Source organism: Vitis riparia, chromosome 18 (assembly GCF_004353265.1).
Source record: "Vitis riparia cultivar Riparia Gloire de Montpellier isolate 1030 chromosome 18, EGFV_Vit.rip_1.0, whole genome shotgun sequence".
NCBI classification, from domain to species: Eukaryota; Viridiplantae; Streptophyta; class Magnoliopsida; order Vitales; family Vitaceae; genus Vitis; species Vitis riparia.
This window is the reverse complement of record NC_048448.1, coordinates 2,994,737-3,019,804: the sequence shown is the minus strand read 5'-3', so window position 1 is coordinate 3,019,804 and position 25,068 is coordinate 2,994,737. Positions and strand designations below refer to the sequence as shown.

Here is a 25,068-nt window from a genome sequence, read left to right as displayed (position 1 = left end):
CCATTGGGATGCTGTAATCCGCATTCTTCGATATATCAAAAGCACACCAGGGCAAGGTGTGTTATACGAGAACAGAGGTCATACTGAGGTTGTTGGTTACACAGATGCAGATTGGGCTGACTCACCCATAGATAGACGTTCCACTTCCGGGTATTGTTTTTTTATTGGAGGTAACCTAATATCTTGGAAGAGTAAGAAACAAGATGTAGTGGCTAGATCTAATGCTGAAGCCAAGTATCGAGCTATAGCTCTGGCAACATGTGAACTCATATGGCTGAAACATCTTCTTCGGGAGTTGAGATTTGGAAAGGATGAACAGATGAAGCTCATCTGTGACAACCAAGCCGCTTTGCATATTGCATCCAATCTAGTCTTCCATGAAAGGACCAAACACATTGAAGTTGACTGTCACTTCATTAGAGAGAAGATTGCATCAAGATGTGTGACGACTAGTTTTGTCAATTCAAATGATCAACTAGCAGATATTTTTACTAAATCTCTCAGAGGTCCTAAAATTAAATACATTTGTAACAAGGTTGGTGCATATAACATATATGCTCCAGCTTGAGGGGGAGTGTTAGATAGTGTACAGTTTTATTTTTCCTTTTCTTTCCTTATTGTATTGTGGGTCTCACTAACATGTATATATATATATCCAAATCCAATGTGTATTATTAACAGTTTTTTAATAACAAAAATTAGGGATTCTCCATTTTCTCTCTTTTCACAGGGACGTAGTGTGTAAGTCGAAGACGAAAGGGGGATTGGGATTTGGAAAGATTTCTGTAAGGAATGTCGCTCTCTTAGGGAAGTAGTTGTGGAGATATCCTAAGGAGGGTTTAGCTCTGTGTCATCAGGTTATTTCAAGCATTTATGGATCACACTCCAATGGTTGGGATGTCAACAATATAGTCAGATGGTCACATCGTTGTCCTTGGAAGGCCATTGCACAAGTCTCCCAAGGGTTTTCCAAGTTTACTCAGTTTGTGGTAGGAGACGGGGATAGAATTTGGTTCTGGGAAGACTTGTGGTGGGGAGACCAACCTTTGGGGGTCTAATATCCAAGATTACTTAGTGTAGTCACGGATAAAAATACTCATATTTCTTCAATTCTTGGATCTACCCGCCCATTCTCTTGGAATTTCAGCTACAAAGAAGAAGATAACACTTGGTGATCGATGTTTTCTTTGTATGGAGAAGGACGAGACTATAACAAAACTTGAGTTTAATGCACACGTTCATCATAAAATTCATAAAAATAAACTTTTTAAATTTTTAGATATAATTTTTTTTGTTATAAATCTTACTAGGTATATATACTAATATGTGTTGATATATATGTCTTTATATGTCCTCTCCGAAGTTTTTAACATTTTATATTCTTAAAACTAACATATTAAAAGTTTTTTTTCATTAATTACCATCATTTTGAATGTCAAAATTCAAATCATTCAAATGGAAATTCTCCAATATTCATTGTGAGAAGAATGTAACTTCCAATATGCCCTTTGATAACAAGAATGTAGGTTTTCATATTGGATTATTTTACCTCTTTTATCCTTTTATGATCAATTTCTAACCTTATTTTTTGTTTGAAACAATTAATATAATATTTTTTTTTTTAAAAAAATTTGAATTTGATTTTTCTTAAAAAATTGTGAAAGGAGTATGTTATATTGCATCTCATATAATATAGTGTATAATGTATCATATATGTACTATAAGATGTGCTTAAGATGTGGTATAGATTGTGATACATATTGATTTTCATAAAAAAAGTGTATTTTGTCATTATATTGTAAGTTTTTAGCAACTATGGTAAAGATATATTAATTACATACAATAATAAAATAGTTAGTGAAAGAGATAAATTTGAAACTTGTAGTGAGAATATATCTTCAGAAAAACATACAATTTCCTAAATTAAAGCATGAGTTGTCCTTGAGGCCACACTCAAGTGGTAAAGGGAGGTTCTGGTTTCAAGTTCCAATGGAGACAAAAATTTATGTATATAAAAAAAGAAAGAATAAAGTTGGTATAGGTTCAAATAAGCCTAGCCGATTGTTTGCTTAGACAAGAAGAATGAGGGGTTTGGGTATCAAATGTCTTTCAACTCTTAATAAATCTCTCCTTTGTAAATAGAAATGGTGATTTGCGAATGAGAGAGGGGTTTTTTGGAATCAAGTTATTATAGGGAAGTATGGAAAAGAAAGAGGGAGATGGTGTTCCCGAGAAGTGAGATAGGTGTATGGTGTTGGGTTGTGGAAAGTGATAAGGGAAGATTGATATCTTGTGAGTAGTAGGATCTCTTTTTTAGTGGGTAATAGGCGAAGTGTGAGATTTTTGAAGGATAAGTGGTATGGGGATTCTCCTTTTTGTGTGTCTTTCCTGTCTTTGTTTGCTTTTGTTGACTCAAAAGAGGCATAGGTAGAGGATATTTAAGGCTCCTCGGTATAAGGGGGAGGGGGGGGATGAAATCCTTGCTTCTTTAGACCTTTCAATGATTGGGAGGTGGATGTTATGGAGAGCTTTTTGGTGCATGGTTCAAAGTCGCGATATCGGTTACTGACTCGGAGGGTCCCGAGGAGTATCAATCTTAGTGTATCGGCTAAGTATTAGACGATACACAAAATAAGATAATTAGAAAGTTCAAAAAATTATAAAAATATTATACAAATTATTAGAAAAATAGGTACAATTGAATAAGCTAAAAAAAATTAATAAAACAAAATTGACTCACATTTAACATTATTTAAATAGTTATAAAAACATCCACTAAAAGTTATTTATAATAATGCTAAGAATAGAAAATTCTTTTATTTCAAATACGATAACATCTTCACCAAATTGGATACTTAATTCTCATTTTACCAATAAATGCATTTTATAATTTATTCCATAAATAATATAACCATAAAATCATACCAGCCACCCACATAACCATAAAATATAATAAAAATAAAAATGTTGATAAAAAAACCATAAAATATAAATATGAAGGAATTTGACATTAACTTTTTACTTTATCAATTTCTCCTCCCACCCACAGTCCACAATACCCATGTAATACCCACAACTGCAAAATTCTAACTCTGCAACCCACGACTGAAGGGAGAGGTGGAGATGAATCTAATTATGAGGGAAAGTTGCCTTGTCGATGAAAGATTGAAGGTTTCAATCCACTTGACGAGCACCACTGCCGCACCGCACGAAAGCTCTTACACTTCAGTAATGCTTGATTTTTATAAAATCAGGTAAGTAAATCTTAAATCGTTTGTGGCCCCATCCTTTGGTGGATTCTCCTCCTATAGTCTTTCGAAAAGGTTATGGGTTGGGTTAAGTTTGTTTTTTGTCTTCTTCTTCTTCTTTTTCTTTTCTTTGATCTTCTCATTGATTGATTGAAAGATTCAATTTCAGAATCATAGGTGTTTGCTTTTGGGGAATCTTTGATTTTTTTGAAAATTTTATGAGTTTTTGTTGTGATTGAATAGAAAAGAGAATCTTCGTATTATGTTGGAAAATTCTATGTAACCTAATTGAGTCGATTGAGTTAACTCGGAATCTGAGTTGAGTCACACCAAGTCTCACTGGTTTAGTATTGAGTTCATACATTATATTGTATCTGGTATCGGACTCATTGCAACAGTTGTTAAGGCGGATACAACTTTGCTGAGTTGTATCGGACTCGGCTGATACTTTGAACCCTGTTTTAGAGTGGTTGCACAGGAAGAGAGTGTGTGGGGATGGGGAAGACACGTTGCTTTGGATTGAAACAAAGAGTGACAAGTTTTCTGTTAAAGAAGCATTTAGAACTCATGGGTACAACTTAAGGTTAGCATTTTTGCTTGGGAGACAACATGGGGTAAAGCTTTAACCTTGGATCTAGTTTAGAAATAAGGATGAGCCCTTGCAAATAGATGTTTTATGTTCCATGAGAATGAAGTGACCATAGATCACCTTTTTATTCACTATGTTAAAACAAGAGTTTTATGGAAGTTGCTCTTTACTATATTCAGGGTGTCTTGGGTGCTTTGTCGATTAGACAGACTCTATTGGATTAACATGGTTCTTTTGTGGACAAAAAGCACAAGAAGGTTTGGAGAGCAGTTCCCTTACACATCTTTTGGATAGTGTGGAAGGCAAGGAATAGAATGGCCATTGATAATGACATGCTTTTGATCCAAAGGTTGAGAAGTTATTTTGTTTTCTTCCTTTGGCCAAAGGCAAAGTTGTCTATAGATGATTATCAATTGACTTTAGTTAGTTTTGTTGATTGGTTGAGCCCTTATTGAGGTTGTTTTAGCCCCTTTTGTGTGGGGGAGGGTGGGCTGTAAATTGTTTCTGAAGTTTCCAACCTCTTATCAGAAGGCTCAAATTTATAATTGGGCTACCTAAGGGTCCATCTAGATGAGCCTGAAGGTTTCTGAAAAGTTACTTTCCTTGTGAGGTATGCACGATGATAATGACAACAACTCTTAGTCCATGAAGTAACCAATGAAGTCACTGATGGGCTTATGAAATTACGAGTTGCCATAATTAGCATTAGAGATGTCCTCAATAAGGTGAATAGTTCTTCTGTAATCCAGTTTTCTTTTTTGATTTTAACTGGGAATCATATGCATGGTCTGCTTCTGCTTGTTAACTTCAATGCTCCCTGGAGTCTAGGCAACAGTTATGGTAAATCGTTTTGGAGTTTTCTTTCCTTGTTCACTTTTATCTGCATATTGTGAATAGTGGTCATGTCATTTGTGCATTTGAATACACCTTCAAGTTTAACTACGGATCTATTATGTTGTTGTTAAGCAACCAACTGATGCTTAGCATGTGGTTTTGATGGTGTTGCTTTAATGAGTTTCTTGGACTATTATAGTTGCTTTTATGATTGTATTTTAGAGGTTCATCTTGGTATATTTCCCTTTTCTTATATTAATAATTTCCTGGTTTTTGCTTCCCAAAAAAAAAAAATCCCTTTACCTTGGGTCTTAAATTGGATTAATTATATTGTGTTTGTCTGTATAGTGATATTTACCCTTCCTTGGAGAGGATATGCCTGGAGGGAAGTCGTGCTCAGTCCAAATTTGCTGTATCTGCAATTGCTGCTTTAGTTGGTACTTCTGAGCAGTTTGTTTTCTCAGAATTGTGCAAGGTGTACTGATCTTGAATTTTTTTTCTAAATACTGTTGGATATGATTTTATTTATATATTTTATTAATAATGCAACTTAAATTCTATGGAATCATTTGATTTCAGACATTTTATGACTTTTTGCAGTGATTTTATTTATGTGCTTAGTGCAAGTCCAGTTATACATAATCTAATTTTCTATGGTGTTGCTTTCCTTTGATGTCTTTCTAATAATGGCATACTGTATGATGAGAAAGAACATTAGTTTAGTTAAGGCGAATTTATTGTGTTATAAGCTATGATACTGAGATCTTCTCCCATTACTTCAGTTTCATGCAACATGAAACTATGTTTCATTTTTCCCTGCGATTTCGTAACATATACTTCTTGTTTTTTTTTTCCTGGTCCATGTTTAGTTTTACTTGGTAGTAAGCTTGTAGAAAATAGTATTGCATGTTGCAATTGCTTAAATTACCACTTAATTTTTGTCAAGAGCTTGGGGGAGCCTCTTGTACCTAGCTTTGTCATCTTCTGTTCTGTCACCTTAACTTGCATCAACATCCACTTCCCTGTTTGCATTTTTTGAAGTATTGTTAATCTCTAAATAATCTCTCTTAGATTATTTAGCCAAGGTGCACAGTTATCAGAATTGAGCATCAAGGGCCATTATAAGCCCATGACACATTTGGAGCTCATTTTTATCTTTGATAAGTGAGCAATGTGAAAGGTAGCATCTGTTTGCCAAAGACCATCCTCTTCTTTGAAGTTGATCTAAAGTCAATGTCTTTCACCAGCAAACTTCTAAGCAAAGAATGAAGAGATTTGACTGAAAAGGGATTGATCGACTTAACTCCAGCATAGAATAAAAAATGTGACCAAAAAGACAGCATTCCTTGACCTTGTCCACACCACCTTGTCCTTCTCTCCCTTTTTCACAACTTTTGCTTCAAACTTAGGGGGATAAAATCCTCTATAATTTTTTACTCCCAATCGTTTAGGTGTTTGGCAAAACATGAAGTCCAATGTCCCCTCTCCCTTAGCTTTTCCCATATATCTGGCAGTCGGCCATCATATATGCCAATGTTAAGACATATAGAGTGGGAAAAGACACTTGTAAGGGTTCTTCTCTGCACCATCTATCCTTCCAAAACTTTGTCCTCCTCCCATCCCCCACCTCTAAAGAAGTTTTAATTGTTGAAAAGGTCCCACCCTTTTCAAAAAGAAGTTTTAAAGAAGTCCATATGCACGACCTCTAGGCCCCTTCCTTTCTCTCCATACTTTTCCTTAATAACCCGCTTTCAAAAAGCCTTTTCTTGAAAGACATATCTCTAACTCCACTTTCAAAGAAGAGTTTTTTTTTTTTTGATAGGCAACTAAGAATATATTAAAGATGCCAAGCAAAAAGAGGGAGGTGCACCCCAAGTACACGGGAGGTATACAAAGGATGCCAAAAAAAAAACATAAACACCTCAAAAGAGCACACAAAACTCCCTCACACTAACACAACCAATAAATAAAATCTAACAAGGAACCAAGACCTTCTTGAATATGTCGGTGAGTCCAATAGAAAAGGGTATGAATAAGAGAGTCCTTTAGTGCTCGATTTGAGCGATGAATTCCATCAAAGCATCTTTGATTCCTCCCTTGCCACTGAATTCAAAACAAGTAAAAAGGGGTTGTCCTCTGAATCTTTTTTCTATTTTTGCTAACAAAACTCCCATGCCATCCTTTACCAAATATTTCATAGGAATAGGGAGGACCCAAGAAAAGCTAAAGAAAGAAATAACAAATGCTAAAGACTCCTTCCTTTCTACAATGGATTAGTAGGTGATTAGCTGATTCTTCTGAATTTATACATAAATAACAATGGTTAGCTAACCTTTCTCTTCTCTTAAGCTAATCTAAGGTTAGGAACCTTTCCCAGACCGTCTTGCAAGCAAAAATACCCACTTTTAAAGGCACCCAAGAGCCCCACACTAGCTTCAAGGGGAAATAAATAGCTCCATTTGACTTTAAGGAAGACTACAAAGATTTCACCAAGAACTTCCACTCTTGCTAGTCTTCCAAATCAACTTATTGCCATCCTCACTGTACTTCCCAAGCACTTAGAGCCTCCTATGTAACTCCTTAATGGTGTGTACCCAATCTTGGAGCTGCCTCGTGAATCCCAGGTTCCACACAACTCGGCTGCTAACAACCTCCCAAGTACTCATCACCTAACCTCCCTCCCTAAATAAAATTCCTTTGAATTTTCTTAAGCTTTTTAGGAATGTTGAATAAAGACATAAAGTAGATAGGTAAATTAGATAAGGTATCGTGAATAAAAGTGAGTCTCCGCCCTTTCAAAATAAAAAATATCCATTGTGAAGGTTCTCTGCCCTAGTAAGAATAGGTAGGTGGTGGAGGTCATATAGGGTCCTTTTCAAACTCAATCATACAATATCTTGTCACGTTGAGTGGGTTCTTGCTATGTACACCAAGCCTTGGGGTCACAATGACTATCCATTAGAATTGTGGCTTGGCAGAGTGATTGTAGACCAACCTTTAACGGATCAGGTATTGCGAATGAAAGTAAGTCTTCCCCCTTTTGAGATATACTATCTTTTCCACATTGATAGCTTTCGTCAAAGCCTTTCCTCCACCCTATCTCACACTGTTTTTGCCCTAAATGGAGCTCCGAAAGGTAGACCCCAGTAGACAAAAGATTTCCCACCTTATGACACATTTAGAGTTCATGTCTAATTTGGTGTGGTCAATTCCTGAGTTGGTGCAATCAATTAGGGGATAAAATTAGTAGAATCAACAGTTCTTATTTAAAGTTTTCTGTTACTGATTTTAAGTCTATTATTTTTATGTAAAGTTGTCCTCCTTTTTGTATGATGGTTCCTTGTAAACTCAATTCTAAGAATGTATGAGAAATACAATATTTTTTTCTCAAAACTGTGTTGATGCCATAATGCACACTTGTGGGAACTCAAAGGTACTTTCCATGTCCACTTTAGGCCTGGTGTTGAACCTTATGGTCCTCATGTTCCTCAAGACTATTTTTGCAGTGGATGGCCTTGTTGTTATACCTTCGTTTGCATCAAAAGAGGATTTTTTGTTGCCTGACATTTCTTTTTCACTGATCACTTTGTCGCTTCGTTATCCCCTAGTTTCACATGTGGTTACCTTGACAAGTTCATTCTTTGATTGAACTGTTATTGTCTCTACGTTCCTCTTGAACTAGGTAATGATGCTAGCTTACTCTATTAACTGATTTTCCTGGTTTTGTTCCTTTCTATACCTCCAAACCCTTTTATGAAGGTCCATTTTTTCAATCAAATGTGACATTATTTATATCCTTCTGTATCATCCCACCCTCCAAAAGTCCGGCCACGAGCTAAATGTAATTTGAATTGGATGGTTTGGTTTCCCAAGGCATCCTTGTGAGATGTGCAAGTAGGTTAATGTCTATACGTAGCTGGTTAAAGATGAATGACATCATCATCCTCTATATTCTGTTATTCTTTTGTACCCATTAGTTGGAGTTCTATGTGCATGAGGGATGCATCCTTCTAAAGCAATTTATCTCTTTTGAAGATTTGGTAATAAGGAATTTGTGCTTGAGATCTATCTCAAGTGGTAAGAGGTTGGGGTGGGGATATGGGAGGTCCTAGTTTGATTCCATGTAATAGTCACGTACACCAAATAAAACGAAAAACAAAAAACAAAAAACAAAAACCTTACCATTAAAAGAAAGCGATGAGGACATTTCAGATAGATATTATACAAAGTAGTAAATATCTTCTGGGCTATCTTACTAGTGACATCCATGCTATACCCAAGTCAGGAAGGTGGGAAGGTTTCTTGATCCGATGTGTAGTTCATACATGTGTATCCATCCATGTTTGTTGATGCAACTCATTAATAATGGCACTGTTATGTACAAATGCCTGTTGAGGTGATAATCTAACTTACCTACTTATGTTCATCTTGTCCAGGCACTTGTGGATTCTCTACATGGTGGGCAGAACATTCCAACTGTCCTGCAGTCTTTGGGTTGTATGGCACAACATTCTGTTTCTGCATTTGAAGCTCGAGATAAAGAGATCACATCATATATAAATGAAACATTTTTTCAAGTAATTGATGACTCTAAATATTTCTGCTTATTTATTTATTTTTCATTATATTCTGATAAAAAAGACAAAAAAAATTGTTTTCTCACTATATTTGGATGAAGATTGTTCAGAAATCTCTCATTTGATTTTCACACTTGACAGAAAATTGTTTGTTTGCAAAATAATCCGACTTTTTGTTTGTATAGGTGGAACCATTGGACAATCTAGCTTCATTTGATGAAACTTCTGAATGCAGCAGCTCGTGCAAATTGAAGGTGAGCATTAGAAAAGGGAAATTGCAAATGAGTTCTTTAGTTTGGGTTCAGCTACTTTTATGATTTTTATCTATAAAAGTTTTGGACCACAGCGGTGGACACTTAAACTATTCGAGCTACAGGAACTAAAAAACTTCAGAATAGGAGAATAGGAGAAAAGGAGTAACCTTTTCTTTAGGTGAACATTAATCATCTTCTTAAGACGAAAGGGTAAGAGATTAGATTAGAAGAAAGAGTTTTTATCAAACAAATCAAACATAACTATGATAGAGAAATTATACCATTGACTTGTTAGTAGAGCTGCTAATTACGAGGGTTTATTGGGTTGTTGAGCTGGAATGATCCTACTTGGAAGCAGTGATTAAAAAATCGGTGTATTATGGGAAATTTTCGCTGATAAAATCAGTTATCGGCCATGGCTGACACAAAATCTAGGAAGGAAACTCAGTTGGTCTGAGTTTTAAAATATAAAGAAAGGAAGCACTAGGGCCCAAAACCAGCTTCTCAACATGGATAATCATGGCAGTGAACATCAGGGCAAGCTTACTCTTGTGAACAGTAGGTGCACATAAAATATATGTGCTAATTTTCTCTTCAACTATATATATGTATGTAAGTATGAAAAAATGAAAGGAATTGGGATGCAATCTTCATCCAAATATATTGCTGAGGATTAACTTGGCTAAAAGTGAGATTATTCCGGTGGGGGAGGTGGAGGAGATTCGGGAGATGGCTGTGGAATTGGGATGCAAGGTTGGGCAGCTGCCTTCAACCTATCTGGGGCTGCCCCTGGGTGCGCCAAATAAAGCTAGCTACGTGTGGGATGGGGTGGAGGAACGGATGAGGTGGAAACTAGCTCTGTGGAAGCGGCAATATCTCTCTAAGGGTGGTAGAATCACCCTTATAAAGAGTACATTGGCTAGCATGCCACTTTACCAGCTGTCCCTATTCCGTATGCCTAAGACAGTGGCGAGAAGACTAGAGAATTTGCAAAGAGACTTCTTGTGGGGAGGGGGAAGTTTGGAGAGGAAAGCTCACCTTGTCAGTTGGGAGAGGGTGTGTGTGAGCAAGGAGAAGGGGGGCTTGGCTTGAGGAAACTAGTCTTCTTGAACAAAGCCCTCCTTGGAAAATGGGTTTGGAGGTTTGCTCATGCTAAGGAGGAGATGTGGAAACGTGTTCTTGTGGCTAAGTATGGACAAGAGGAATTTGGGTGGAGAACTAAAAAAGCAAATGGGGCTTTTGGTGTTGGGCTTTGGAAGGATATTATGAAAGAAGCAGATTGGTGTTGGAATAATATGGCTTTTAAGGTTGGAAAAGGCACCAAAATCAGTTTTTGGAAGGACACTTGGTGTGGGGATGTGGGGCTGGCCAGGAGATTCCCTAGTCTCTTTAATGTGGCTGCACAAAAAAGTGCCACTGTGGGGGAGTTATGGGACCAGTCTGCTGGCCAAGGAGGCTGGAACCTTAGGTTTATTAGAAGGTTCAATGATTGGGAGCTGACCCGGGTTGACGAATTGCTACAAATTTTAAGGAGTCAAAGAATATCCTTGGAGGAAGACTTGGCTGTATGGAAGGGGGGAAAAAATGGGAAGTATGAAGTCAAGGATGCGTATGGGCTGGTGACCAGCCATAGCATCCCTATGTTTCCCAAAAAAGAAGTTTGGGTGGAGAATGTTCCTTCCAAGTTAGCGTTTTTTGCTTGGGAAGCGACTTGGGGAAGGGTTCTTACTATTGATAGGCTTCAAAAGAGAGGATGGCAGATGCCTAACAGGTGTTACCTTTGTGGTAGTGAGGAGGAAAATGTAAATCATCTTCTTATTCAGTGTACAGTGGCTGGAGTGTTGTGGGGGATGGTTCTTAGCCTGTTTGGAGTCCAGTGGGTTTTTCCAGAAACTGTAAAGGAGGTGATTATCAGTTGGAAGGGCTCTTTTGTGGGCAAAAAGAGGAAGAGAGTTTGGAGATCCATACCGTTATTTATTTTTTGGACGGTGTGGAAAGAAAGGAATAGACTAGCATTTAGGGGGGGGGAGCTTGCTATACAGAAAATTAAATATTCTTTTGTTTGTAATTTGTGAGGGTGGGCTAAGTTGTATAATGGTGCGGAGTCCCGCTCCCTTATAGGTTTCCTGGAGTGGCTAGCCTCCAGTTGAGGGCTGGTGGGTTTTTTTGTTTGTTTTTTGGTCCTTTGTTGTGAGGCCGTCGTCGCCTCGTATACTCCCTGTGTACCTTGCGGCGTTTGCCTTTGCTAATATATTTGTGTTTACGTATTAAAAAAAAAAAAAGTATGAAAAAATGAAATATAAAATAAAATTTTAGCAAATAAATTAATTCTAATTATCTGATTTTTAAATTTCATGTAATTGATTGTTGATAATATAAAAACATCACAACCATGATAATCTTTTTAACAAGTTTTTTTATATCTTTTGTATAGATATAAACTTATAAATAAGTTATAAACAGTTTTAAATATCTTTTATATCCAATACATCTAAATTAGATAGATCATCATTTTAATTGTAAATATGTTTGCAAGTTGTGTATATTTTGTTGTTGAACATCATAAATTTTTTGATACATTTATAATTTTCTTCGGTAAAACAACTTTAATAAATGTATTATTACTTATTTGATTATTTCTTGGGTGTGTTTTTTGCAATATTTCTATGAGTTTTGATTAATTTCTATTTCATCGATAATTTTTAACAAAATTTTCGATCGTTATTTCCAATATTTTTATAAAATGTAATCATTGATATTTATGTAATTTCCAATATTTTAATCCTTACTTGGAAGATATTGACAAATTTAACTTTGGTATTTTTTTTTTTTGAAATAAAAAACAACATAGTCATTGATGGTAAATATAAAGAAGGATGAGTAATCCTTCCAAAATATACAGTTGTTGATGAAGAAGTAGGAGTATGGTGCTCAAAAGAACTTCATTATTTAAACTATAGGCAGAAAAAACAGTGCATGCATACTAAAACCTCTCTCTATGCATAGGGAGGAAAAACGTCTCAAACAAAAGAAACTACTCATTTTGCTCTTGGCTTGGCTAACCGGTTCGCAACTTGATTGACTAAGCAAGGAACCCAAGAGAAAGAGCATCCTACCTCACTAACAATACATGTAATTTTGCAGAGTCTACTCTCAAACTTCCATGAGCCTTTCTTCTTATTACATGCCTAGCAAGTAACAACAATAGAGTATCTCTCTACACTGAGTTGGAGAGAAACAAAACTTTTGCTTGCAACAGGCCTTTCCATAATACTAGTATCTCCACATCAATAACTAAACCAACTCCAACAACTATGCCTTCAACATTTCCCATAATTATAAAAAGTGGGTCTTTTTAGAAGAGGTGTCGTGGAGGCAGAAGTCTAAAGAAATTTGGTTGAAGGAGGGGAATAGAAATACAAGGTTCTTTCATCAAATGGCTGATGCTCATAGAAGGAGGAATCAGTTAACTAGAGTAAAAGTCAATAGGAGGTGGTTCACTGAGGACAGTGAAATTAAAGAGGAAGTGAGTAGAGCTTTCCAGGGTCTGTTGTCAAATCCTGGAGGATGGAAACCTAATATAGATGGGTTGATTTTTGAGAGGTCGGAAGGATTAGATGTGGAAGGGTTGGAGAAGCCTTTTACGGAGGAGGAGGTATTTGGTGCGTTGTCAAGTTTCTGTAGGGAGAAAGTGCTAGGCCCTGACGGTTTCCCAATGGTTTTCTGGTAGTATTCTTGGGACTTTGTAAAGATGGAGGTGATGAACTTCTTTAGAGAGTTCCATGATTCCGGGTGCTTTGTAAAGAGTCTGAATGCAATCTTTCTAATGCTGATCCCTAAGAAAGGGGGGGCGGAGGACTTGAAGGATTTTAGGCCAATTAGCTTGGTGGGAGGGCTGGACAAGTGGTTAACCAAAATGCTGGCTAATAAGTTGTAGGGGTGTTAGCTAAGGTGATCTCAACGTCTCAAAATGCGTTTGTGAAAAGGCGGCAAATTATGGATGTAGTGCTTATTGCTAATGAAGCAATAAACTCGATTTTGAAAAGCAATAGAAGGGCAATTTTTTGCAAATTGGACATTGAGAAAGCCTATGATCATGTGGAGTGGTATTTTCTTTTGGCAGTGTTGGAGAAGATGGGGTTTGGGGAAAAGTGGCGTAGTTGAATAAAGTGGTGTTTATCCACTGCTAGATTCTCTATTTTGGTGAATGGAACCCCTACTGAATTTTTTCAGAGCTCAAGGGGTTTAAGGCAAGGAGATCCCCTTTCGCCTTATTTGTTCATAATTGTGATGGAGGCTTTCAGTTGTCTGTTGAAGAGAGCAGTTTTTGGAGGCTTTTTATTGCCTTGCTCGATTCGGGGAAGAGGGGGTGAAGGGGTGAAAGGGTCCAGGTCTCTCACTTGTTGTTTGCTAACGATACTTTGATTTTTTGTGAGGCAAAGGAGGAGCAGTTGACGTGTTTGTGCTGGCTGTTAATGTTGTTTGAGGCAATTTCGGGGTTAAGAGTGAATCTAGATAAAAGTGAGTTGATTTCGGTGGGTAGGGTAGAGAATGTGAAAGAGCTAGCTAAAGAGTTTGGTTATAAGGTGGGAAGACTGCCTTCCACTTAGGAATGTCGTTGGGTGCTCCTTTTAAATCTGCAGCTGCTTGGGATGGAATTGAAGAAAGACTCCAGAAAAGATTGATTATGTGGAAACGTCAATACATTTTTAAGGGGGGGAGGACCGCCTTAATTCGTAGTACTTTGTCTAATCTGCCGATCTATTTGATGTATACTTTCCAATTGCCTAGGGCAATTAGAATGAGATTGGAGCATATTCAAAGGGATTTTTTGTGGGGTGGTGGGACTCTTGAACAAAAACCTCACTTAGTAAGGTGGTCGATCGTTTTTTTAGATAAAAGAAAAGGAAGGTTGGGAGTTAAGAGTCTTGGGACATTCAATAGGGCTCTCCTCGGCAAGTGGAATTGGCACTTTGCAAATGAAAGAAAGGCCCTTTGGAACCAAGTGATTAGAAGGGAATAAGAGGGTGGAGCTCTTGTGAGGCTTATGGAGTTGGGTTGTGGAAAGCAATTAGAAAGCCGGGGCACCTAGTGACCCCTTCTTTTGACTTTGTGGTGGGTGATGGAAGGAATGTGAGATTTTGGAAAGACAATTGGTGTGGAACCACTCCTTTGTGCGAGTCCTTCCCTTGTTTATTTGCTCTAGCAACTTTTAAAGAGGTCTGGGTAAATAAAGTTTGGACAGCTGCAGGGAAAAGGTGGGGAAGTTAGAGCCTTGGTTTCACTAAGTTTTTCAATGATTGGGAGATGGAAGGGGTGGAAAGGTTGTTTTGTTGCTTAGATGGGAAGAAGGTTAATGTGGGTGAGGTGAATGGACTCGAAGGATGACATGTTTTCAGTAAAGTCTTTGTATAGAGCCTTGCAGCCGGTTTCTCTTGTTTCTTTCCTTTCGAAGATTATATGGAACTCTTGTGTGCAGCCTAAATTAAGTTTCTTTGCTTGGGAGGCTTCGTGGAGAAAAGTTCTAACTTTGGACTATTTGCAAAAGAGGGGTTGGGCATTGGCTAATAGATGCTTTCTATGCCAATTGTTTGAGGAGTCGATTGATCACCTCCTTCTCCATTGTGAAGAAACAAGGGAAGTGTGGATGTTGCTCCTTTATTTGTTTGGAGTGTCTTGGGTGTTTCCCTCTTCGGTAAAGGAAACCTTCTTAGGGTGGAGGGGTTCTTTTGTGGATAAAAAGAGGAAGGCAGTGTGGCAAGTGGGACCATTATGTTTGTTTTGGGTCATTTGGAAGGCAAGGAATAAAATTGCCTTTGAAGATTGTGTACTGTCCATCTAAAGGTTGAAAGCTTCTTTTGTGTATTTACTGTGGTCGGAGACCAAATTGTGGATAAAAGGTGGCCCTTCGACCTTAATAGATTTTATAAAATGGGTGGGTTCGCGATGAGGGAGAAGATTTTTTGTTTCCTTGTTGTTTTTGGGTTCCGCTATAAGGGGGTGAGTGTCTCTATACTGTACTTCTTTGGGTCGCTATTTTAGCGCCTCTTCGTAATACAATTCTCTTGCTTATTTATCAAAAAAAAAAAAAAAAAACATTTCCCATAATTATATCTAAGCAAACCTCCTATACCTAATTTTCTAGGATTATCCAGAGGATGCTTTCACCAAAGGAGTTAAATCAGTCGAGCATAGTCTTCATACCTGCCACAATTGTTAAAGGTAGTGGTGCAAAACAACTTGAGAAAAGAAAAGTTGGATAAGATGGGAAGTGGCTTATCCAAACATTTGGATGTGAGTTCTTTTAGCATGTCAAGACAGTAAACAATTTACAGGAAACTTTGTTTCTCTTGTACTTTGCCCCTACCACTCTGAAATAGATATTTGTTATTATGTTTCTTTACTAGTTTGGATTTATTTATTTCAATAATTTGTCAATCCTGTGGTGATGTAGGAAATTCTTCAAATATAGTTTGTGTCCAAATGGGCTTGACTGATGATCTGGCCATGAGGGGGGATGCTATATTCAAAGAGTTTACAGGGGTTTTTTGAGGCCTTTTGAGTCAGCGACCGGTGGTTGTTTTATTTGGATGGAGGTTTCTTGTATTTTATTTTTTTTTACTTTTCCATTGTCTCCATCTTTCTTTCTAGTCTTTTTATTATTATTCTGATAAAATTTATATTCCCTATAATTAAAGCCCACATTCATCCCAGAGTTAGGTTTGGCCTTAGTTTAAACAGTTAGAAAACTAATTCAGGCTTAAAAAGTAAAATGGTCTTCCCATGGAATAGAAAATGGTTTTACATGCACCAAAGCTGGAATGAACCTACATAAGGTTTTCTGATTATGAAAGTTTTCATATTTATCAACTTGCTTATTGAAATGTCCCATAAATGGTGCTCTCCTCAATTTTTCTGTTTTGGTTGCTGTCATCTGCAGATTTATGCATTAAAAGCACTTGTCAGGAGCTTTTTGCCGCATCGAGGAACTCATGTCAAACGTCAAATTAACGACTTGTTGGACATTATGTCAGAAATGCTGCCAAAGGGTGATATCTCTTATGATACTGGGTCATGGTATGCTTCTAAAGTAATATATGATATTATGTCCTGCTAGGAATTCATTATTTTTCTACTTCGATAACTACTTTGTCACCACATTTGAGTCTTCACATTTAAATTAACATCTTGAGCCTCATTAGTATTTTATTTTTTTGAATTCAAGATTCCCCTGGGATTAGGTTATATTTTGAAAAGGAAAAAAATGCTGAATTGTTTATTGGACCTTTAAAATCTGTATGCACAAGTTCCCATATAGATTCTATTGCTCTGGCCTTTAAAATTTGCATGCTCAAGCTTGTGTTGAGGTTCTCTTGACAAAAACTATGGTTTAAAATTTTCACTGTTTGACCTCATTTTTCTTTTCTGTTATGCAAGCACATCAAGTGCTTGTGGGGAAAAGGTTGGAAATTTGTAACTGGATTAGAAGTGCTTTAACATAAGATTTCTGAATCTGCCTATATTTTGATCTCTGATTCTCAAAAGATAGGCTTCATAGGCTTGAGCTTGGAGTTTAAATAATATTGGACTTTCTATGCCCCACCAAATAAATTTTCACCTCTAGATTATGTTATCAAATGTGATAAATAATTTTGGTTTTTGAAATAAATTCCACTTTACCATTTAATTGGATCATGATCATATATGGATAGCGTGAGCAAGTGAAAGAATAAAAGAGAAAAATGACATCTATATGCCTCAGGAATGCAAGTGAGACACATTATTTTGGAATGGGTTGATATGTGTATTTTGAATTTATGTTTCTCAAAACTAGGTGTGAACCAGTCCCAAATTCCAAACTTTTTTTTTTTTAATAGGTAAAATGTCACTTGTATTAACAATGCCTAAAAAAGGAACGCAAAGGTATACACAATGTATACAAGAATGCTAAAAGACCTAAAAACTAGGCAAGGGGTACACAGAAAATTACAACCTGCCTTACTTAGAGCCTAACCACTCCACAAAGTTCATCTTGGACAAGGAATAATCACCTAAAGACACTCTTAACCAATTCCAAATGTCCATTAAAATAAACATGAACAATTGTTTAATTGCTTGCTCAACTTTTTTAATATTATCAAAAGCTCTCCTATTTTTCTCCCTCCAAATGGTCTAGAATAAGTACAATGGTGCAACTTTCCCAGCCTTTTTTGTCTTTTTTTTGACAAAGGACTCATGCCAATTCAAAAGAGTATCTCTCACTGAAGAATGCATCATCCCCCAAACTCCAAGAAGGGCATTAACTAACATCCACAGAATGACCACTTTCGAACAGTGAAGGACAATGTGGTCAACCATGTCTTCTTTTTTGCACTTGTAGCATCTATTTGGGATCCTCCAACCCTTCTTTTTGAGTTGATGCAAAACTAGCATCGTCCACCCTTGATGGTACCGAATAATTTGAAACTATACCAAAAGGAAATGCCTCCACCCTCCCATATGATAAAGATGAATTTAAAAGCTTAACTGGGAAAATGCCATTCTTCATGTTCGTTCAAACCAAATTATCTTTAATGTCCTTCTAATGGTCTGCTCTTGCAACCTCTCAAAGAGGACTTCCACCTCTTCCAAACTATTGTGATATTTCTTCTGCTGTTTCCTTTATTAGGTTAGATTTTTATTAGCTTGCTTGTCAAAAAGAAAAACTACAGTCATTATATGCTTATTTGCTTCGTGGATATTGTGTTCTGTAGTGAAAATGACGAGGCTCATATCAGATTAGCTGCTGCAAAATCTGTTCTTCGACTTGCTGGAAGATGGGATTTGCATATTTCACCCCATATCTTTCGCTCTACAATTCTAGTGGCAAAGGTATGTAGATTGAATTTTGCTTCTGGAAACAAACAAGTAGGGGCTCTGAAATGGTCTATGCCACTGCTAAAAGCTGTTGTTTTGTCTTTGTACTGATTGATATCATCCAATTGCAAAAACAAATCTATTACTTTAAAAGATGTACATTGGAAAATGGGTCAAATGGATTAAGAACAAAAATTAGTCAAATTGATAAAGCACTAGATGGTTCTCCGAACTGGTTTTTTACTGGGGACTCTCTTTATGGAAAAATAGCTTTTTTGCAACCTTGTCAATCTGTTCCTTGATATCTCCATGTTCAAGGTTAAATGTTTTGGTTTCAGATTAAAAAAAAAAGGGTAAAATATTTTGGTTGTAACCTTTGGTCTTCTTTGAGTTATCTTGTTTGTTTTGATGAAATTTATCTTCTGTCATGTTCCAGGATCCTTCACCACTTATAAGGAGACTATTTCTTGACAAGACTCACAAGCTGTTGAAGGAACATGCTATACCTAGTAGATATGCATGTGCTTTTGCATTTGCTGGCCCGGATTGCCCCAAAGATCTGCAAGAGGATGTAGGTCTATATCCTTCTTATGTATTTTGTATTTATTATTTTGGTTACATTTTAACGTATGTTTCTATCGGATTTTGTCTGCTGAGCTGGTTTGCATTTTAGTCATTGAAATATATGGCAGAATTTATGAAAGAATACCGTAAAGAAGCTCAAGTACGCCAAACTTCTGTGATGCAAGGAGGAACCATTACCGATTACCCAGCATACATGGTGGTATTCTTGGTCCATGTTCTTGCTCATGATACTAATTTCCCATCTGAAACTTGTCAAGACGAAGAAATGTTTGCTCAGTTTTGCAGGTAAGGCATTTTTTCAGCCAATGTTTATTTTAGCACTGATATTTGGATGTTAGTCAACACAATGAAAATTGAAATATCTTCCTTTCTTTCCAGTCCCCTTTTCTTCGCCTTGCAAGTGTTAGTCAATGCTAGTTTTGTTGATGGTGGCATGGATCTTGACAATGATGCTATCTCATGTATATTTAGTATTTTCCGTGCTATTAAAAGGGCTGATGATGCTGTTGATGCTCAGAGAACTCTTGTAAGTATCGTCTCCTGTAGGATGGTTTCCTTCTTGAAGCTCTTCTTTGTATTATACTAATGTAATGATACTGTAGAACTTTATATGATGGTGGGCTTTCTTTTATTGCAGAACCTACATATGCTGGCAGACATTGGCATCTCCATTCTTAAGGCATTAAATACCTGGGGCATTTCCATGTCTAATACCCCTGACAAAATTTTGCTGCCATCATCATTATATAGAATTAGTAGTGCAAAGAAAAGCGAGGAGGCAAGTTCTCAAGCAGATATTGGGATTTGATTGTAAACATGAAGTAATGTTGAATATTATTCACATCTTGTGCAGGTTGATTCAACAAGACTTACTGGGTCTACTTTGGATGAAAAATTTCTTAAGAAGCTTATTCCTATTTTTAAATCTAATCTCTCTCTGGTAAGTTTATAGAAGCCAGTCTTAGGGATTTAATGTATGCTTAACATGATTTACACTGATTAACTTCCTGTTGATATTTCAGCCTAGTACTGTGCATCCTAAACGTGGTCGAAAATGTCAGGACAGTTCACATTTAGATATTATAAAGAGCAACACTTTGAACCTGGCACCAAGTAGGGAAGTTGCATCATCAAAAAATGGGACAATAATAGGCCAGAGTTCATCCTTACATAGAAAGACTCAAAAAACTGTGATGCAGGAAATCAGTACTGGAGGAAGGCAAAAGCATCCTGTGTCTCCCACTGTTCACAAATCAGTTGGATTGCACAATGAATGTTGCATTAATAATGGGCACAAAAGTGATAAAGGCAGAAAATCTGAACCAAGTTTGGGACAAGGGCAACTTTCATCTTCTTGTGGCTCTGCAACAATGAGACCTTTGACAGAGTCACAAAGTTCCGCCAAGAAGATGGTTTTACCACGTGCAGCTTCTTTAAAAGCAAATGGCACAGCAAAAGAAAGTAGCAACATTACTACGAAACCTTCAAAATCTTCCAGATCCAAGCGTAAAGATCCTTGTAGTTCAGTGGTATGTGTGTCATCTATTCCGAAGATGGGCTATCTATATGTTTTGATTTTTCGTAGTTGTGTCTCTCATCAATCATATTCTATGATCTACATAGGAAATTATAAACAACAGTGAGGTATTGATTGGACAACGGATCAAATTGTGGTCTCCTGTTGATAAACGGTGAGAAGTGGTTGTTGAAGAAACAAATTGTGAACATCTTTATAGTCATTCTATATATCATTTCTTTGTTTCTAAATTTTAAGGCTTTTTAAATTTTTCAGTTTCTATTCAGTCACTGTGGATGGGTTTAATTCTCAGAACAATACTCACAAGGTGAATTTTTGCAATTTTGAGCAACTAGACTTTATTTTCCTTGCATCTAATTTTCATTGGTAGTATTGAGATCTGTGGGACTTAGAAGTTTAAATCAGTACTTATGGAATCTGTTCTGCTTGGTGTGTTGGGTTTTGTTTTGTTTTGCTTTGTTTTTGTGTTTTTTTATTTATTTTTTGGAATGTAACAGATCACTCTGTTATTAAAATTGGTGGTTCAGTTTTGGAATGGAAATCCATTGGTATTAGATCATTCTAGTGTTCCTTTTTTCTTTTTCTTTTTCTTTTTTGAAATAAGAATGTATTAGAAATGGATAAAGTAAGTGCATGAGAAGGATGAACAATCCTCCCCAAATTTAAAGAAGCTGATAAAAAAATGGAAGATTAAACCTTCTCTACTATACTAATAGAACCTATACATCCATATAGAATCATTTGAGAATATTCAATATTAAACCTTTCAACCTTCCTTGAGGATTAACAATTCTCCTTTGAACAGAAATCAAAATAAATCTCCACTCCTCCCTATCCAAATCCTTATGAATTATATACTGAATGTTGATCAAGCTAAACTGCATTGAGAGAAATACTCTTAAATGTTGTGATAGAGGTCCAAACAGATGACTAGAAATGAATTAGATCACATAGTGTCTCAGAAGTCTTCCACTTGTTTTCGAAAATATTAGTATTTCTTTCCCTCCACAGAATCCATGTTAGGGTGAGACAAGCAATTTGCTACAAGACTTTGCCTTTGATGGACCTCCCCAAACCCTTGTATGAGATGATCATCATATCACATATGCTTCTTGTTTGAACCCAATTCAAACGAACTAATTTGAATAGTTTGTGTCAAAGGCCCAAAGTCAACGGGCAATGTAAAAACAGATGGTCAATTGTTTTTCTACACCTCATGCACAAAATGCACCAATTAGGATTAAGAGCTTTATAAGGTCTTCTTAATTATAGCATGTCAATTGTATTTACCCTCTTGTATGCCACTGGCCAAGGAAAGGCTTTAGATTTCCATAAACATTTAGTTGTAGAGAAAGGAACCATGTTTGTAGGATTGGACAAGTGCACACAAGTGAGAGAGGAAATGAGTCTAAGTACTCATCTTCAATTCATTGAGGTTATGAAAAAAAAAATTCAAATTCCAAAAAAAGGGGGAAGAAAAACCAAGAATGGTTGAGATCGGAAGACTTCTAACTGTGGCAAGCCTAAAAATGCTTGGATATTGAGAACATAATGGTTGATCCTTTCACCAAATATTTTCCCAAAAATGAATTCTTGCCCCATGACTTGCTACAAAATGAGTATATTTGGGAAAAAAATTGAAAAACTTGTATAATGGCTTTCCAAGGGGAATGGTGTGACAACCTAACTAGAATGTTGGTGTCCCACCCATTGGGGTGTTCTCATAGATGCTCCAAATAACCTAATGCCAAAGAGTAGAGCATTTCCTAGGAAATTTGCAAAGCCACATCCTTAAAAGGGTCGATTCCCCCCCTCCCCAACTTCCCCCCCCAAAAAAAAAAAAAATCCTCCCAAAGCCCAAACCCCCTTCTATATTTGGCTTGCATACTAGGTCCCAATTGATGAGGTATCTCTCTTGCATATAAGGTTTAATATTATACTAGGTCCCGTTAACATTGAGGCTTTGGCACATGCTTTTCGGTCTAGCCAAGATGGGTTAGGTTCTGCCTAGGAGTATATGTGACATGATGACCATATCATTGAGAAGTTTGAGGAGTTCCATCATAGGCAAGACCTTTCAGTAAATCGCTTGTCTCACTATACTTTGGACTATGTGGTAATAGAAGAAATGTAGGATCTACTTCACTTCTATTCTTCCTTGTAGGTCTCTTGTATCGTCGCCTTGAGAGGTGTTCCACTCAACGTTATTCAACTTAGTTGGCTTTCTATTTGTAATTCAAATAGGGTGGATAACAATGGGAGGAGTTGAGTCTGGATTTGAGGAGATGTTACCTTGGTGTATCCTTAAGCGCCCTATACCTTTGTGTGCAATTCTCTTTGTATAATGGAGACGTTTACTCTTACTTTGATCAATATCTTGTATTTTGTAGGGAAGACCTCTCATCCTTGTATTAAATTTTTTATAATTAATATATCTTTTGTTTTTTATTAATAAAAAACGTTTCATGTTGGGTTGCTAGTCTAGTCTGGTTTTTAAATCAATGGTCATATTTTGATAATCTTTCCTCCGCTCCTCTCTCGCTCTCTCTCTCTCTCTCTCTCCCTCTCCCTCTCCCTCTCTGACTTCTCTTGTGTATCATAATAGCTTTCTTATTTGGAGATATGTAATTCCTTAGATGAATGGTGGACTCTATGTGTGCATGTGTGCTTGTCTATCAAAATGGCTATCGCATTTGAACATACATAATTACTTAGAAGAATAAAGAAAGGATGACTCTATAGAGTTGAAGCAATTTACATATTAATCAATATGATATAGTAGATAGAAAAATGGTTGAGGTAATGTTCATCAAGGTTTCTGAAGTCTAGGTCTTCTATATTTAATCATACGAGCTTACAAGAAAGCACCCATTTGCTGCACCTTATAAAGTCGAAATTACCCCAATTCCTTGCTTTGATCCCAATGTAGATTATGTTAAGCTTGGTATACATTGTGATCCAAATCCTAACAACTTAAGCTTTTAGGAAAGTAAGTTGGTAGCTTAATATGGGCAACTTAGTCTCGGATTTTCAGCATGCTTTTGTGGCGGATAGACAAATTTTGGATGTTATTTTGATAGCAAATGAGGCCATAGATTCTAGAATTAAAAGCAATATGAGAGGAATCATTTGCAAACTAAGCATTGAAAAGGCTTATGACCATGCAGATTGGAGTTTTGTCCTAACTCCTATGGAGAAAATGGGTTTTGAAGCGAAGTGGATTAGTTGGATCAAATGGTGTATTTTTACAACATAGTTTGTTGTCTTGATGAATGGATCCCCTTCAGGTTTCTTCTAAAGTTCTAAAGGGTTTGAGACAAGGAGACCTTTTGTCCCCTTACCTTTTTATCTTGACAAGGGAGACTCTTTTTTGCATTCTTATCAGGGTAAAAGAAAGGGGTTTTATTGACGGCTTCTTAGTAAGGGGTAGAAATGATTCAAGGGTGGAGGAATCTCATTTGTTATTTGTAGACGATACCCTCATCTTTTGTGATGCTAGCAAGGAGAATCTAAAGCACTTGAGCTAGAACTTTATGTGGCTTCAAGCGATATCAGGGCTAAAGATTAACTTGGAGAAAAGTGAGTTGATCTCTGATAGGGAGTTCTCTAACATGGAGGAGTTTGTTGGGTCATTAGGTTGGGAAAGGGTGGAAGAATGTTTTTAGAAAAGGCTTTCTCTATGGAAGAGATAGTATCTTTTAAAAAAGGAAAGACGGACTCTAATAAAGAACTCTTTGTGTAATTTATTGATTGATTTCATGTCCCTCTTCGCCATCCCGAAGAGGGTAGCTATGAGATTGGAAAAGATTCAAAGGAATTTTCTTTGGTCTGTCATTTACATGGAAAAACAAAAAGAGGGCTTGGGCATCAGAAGCTTATCCATCCTTAATAAGGCTCTTTTGGGAAAATGGTCTTGAAGATTTGTGTAGGAAAGGAACCCTCTTTAGAAAAGGGTAAGTTTTGGGAAGTACAAGTAAGAAGAAGGGGGGTAGTGCACTAAAGAAGAGATAGAGTGGTATGTGGAAGGCAATTAGTGGTGATTGGGAGGTGCTCAAGGATAGAACAGGTTTCAAGATAAGCTTTGACATCAAGTTCGTGTTTTGGACGAACAAGTGTGGGGAAACACTCTTAAGGGAATCATTTTTAGGCCTTCATTCTATAGTCGCTTCAAAAGATATATGGGTGGTTGATGTTTGGGACAATGGTAGTTGGGGTCCTAGGTTCGCTAGACAATTGCATGATTAGGAGTTAGAGGAGGTTGATGTGTTTTTAAAGAGATTGTATGACCACTCCATCGATTTGGGCTCTGAGGGTACTATGGTATGGTTGAGATCAAAGAATGGTAATTTCTCAGTTAAGTTCTACTACTCTTTAGCTAGTAGGAGAGCAGAGCCATTCCCTCATGACATTGTATGGTGAGAGTTAGCTTATTTGCTTGGGAAGCAACCTAGGCTAGGATTCTAACCCTAGATCAGCTTAGAATAAGGGATTGGAGGATTCCTAACATGTGCTATATGTGCAAAGAAAAAGGAGAAATGGGTGATCATACCTTTCCTACATTGCACAAAAGCACACACTTTGTGGCAAT

At 36.9% G+C, this 25,068-nt stretch overlaps 1 protein-coding gene across 2 annotated transcripts in view; it reads left to right on the top strand.

The window, feature by feature from the left end:
• The window catches only part of LOC117906754 (sister chromatid cohesion protein PDS5 homolog A), a 79,672-nt gene that overhangs the window by 47,511 nt on the left and 7,093 nt on the right, over positions 1 to 25,068 (top strand). For both annotated transcript variants that reach the window (XM_034819928.1, XM_034819927.1), the window contains exons 14-26: positions 5,020 to 5,146; positions 9,108 to 9,248; positions 9,434 to 9,502; positions 16,443 to 16,579; positions 18,256 to 18,373; positions 18,795 to 18,929; positions 19,032 to 19,228; positions 19,322 to 19,469; positions 19,581 to 19,721; positions 19,797 to 19,883; positions 19,966 to 20,472; positions 20,567 to 20,634; positions 20,736 to 20,787. In XM_034819928.1, coding sequence (XP_034675819.1) covers positions 5,020 to 5,146; positions 9,108 to 9,248; positions 9,434 to 9,502; positions 16,443 to 16,579; positions 18,256 to 18,373; positions 18,795 to 18,929; positions 19,032 to 19,228; positions 19,322 to 19,469; positions 19,581 to 19,721; positions 19,797 to 19,883; positions 19,966 to 20,472; positions 20,567 to 20,634; positions 20,736 to 20,787 — 1,927 coding nt within the window. The remainder of the gene's footprint in view (positions 1 to 5,019; positions 5,147 to 9,107; positions 9,249 to 9,433; positions 9,503 to 16,442; positions 16,580 to 18,255; positions 18,374 to 18,794; positions 18,930 to 19,031; positions 19,229 to 19,321; positions 19,470 to 19,580; positions 19,722 to 19,796; positions 19,884 to 19,965; positions 20,473 to 20,566; positions 20,635 to 20,735; positions 20,788 to 25,068) is intronic.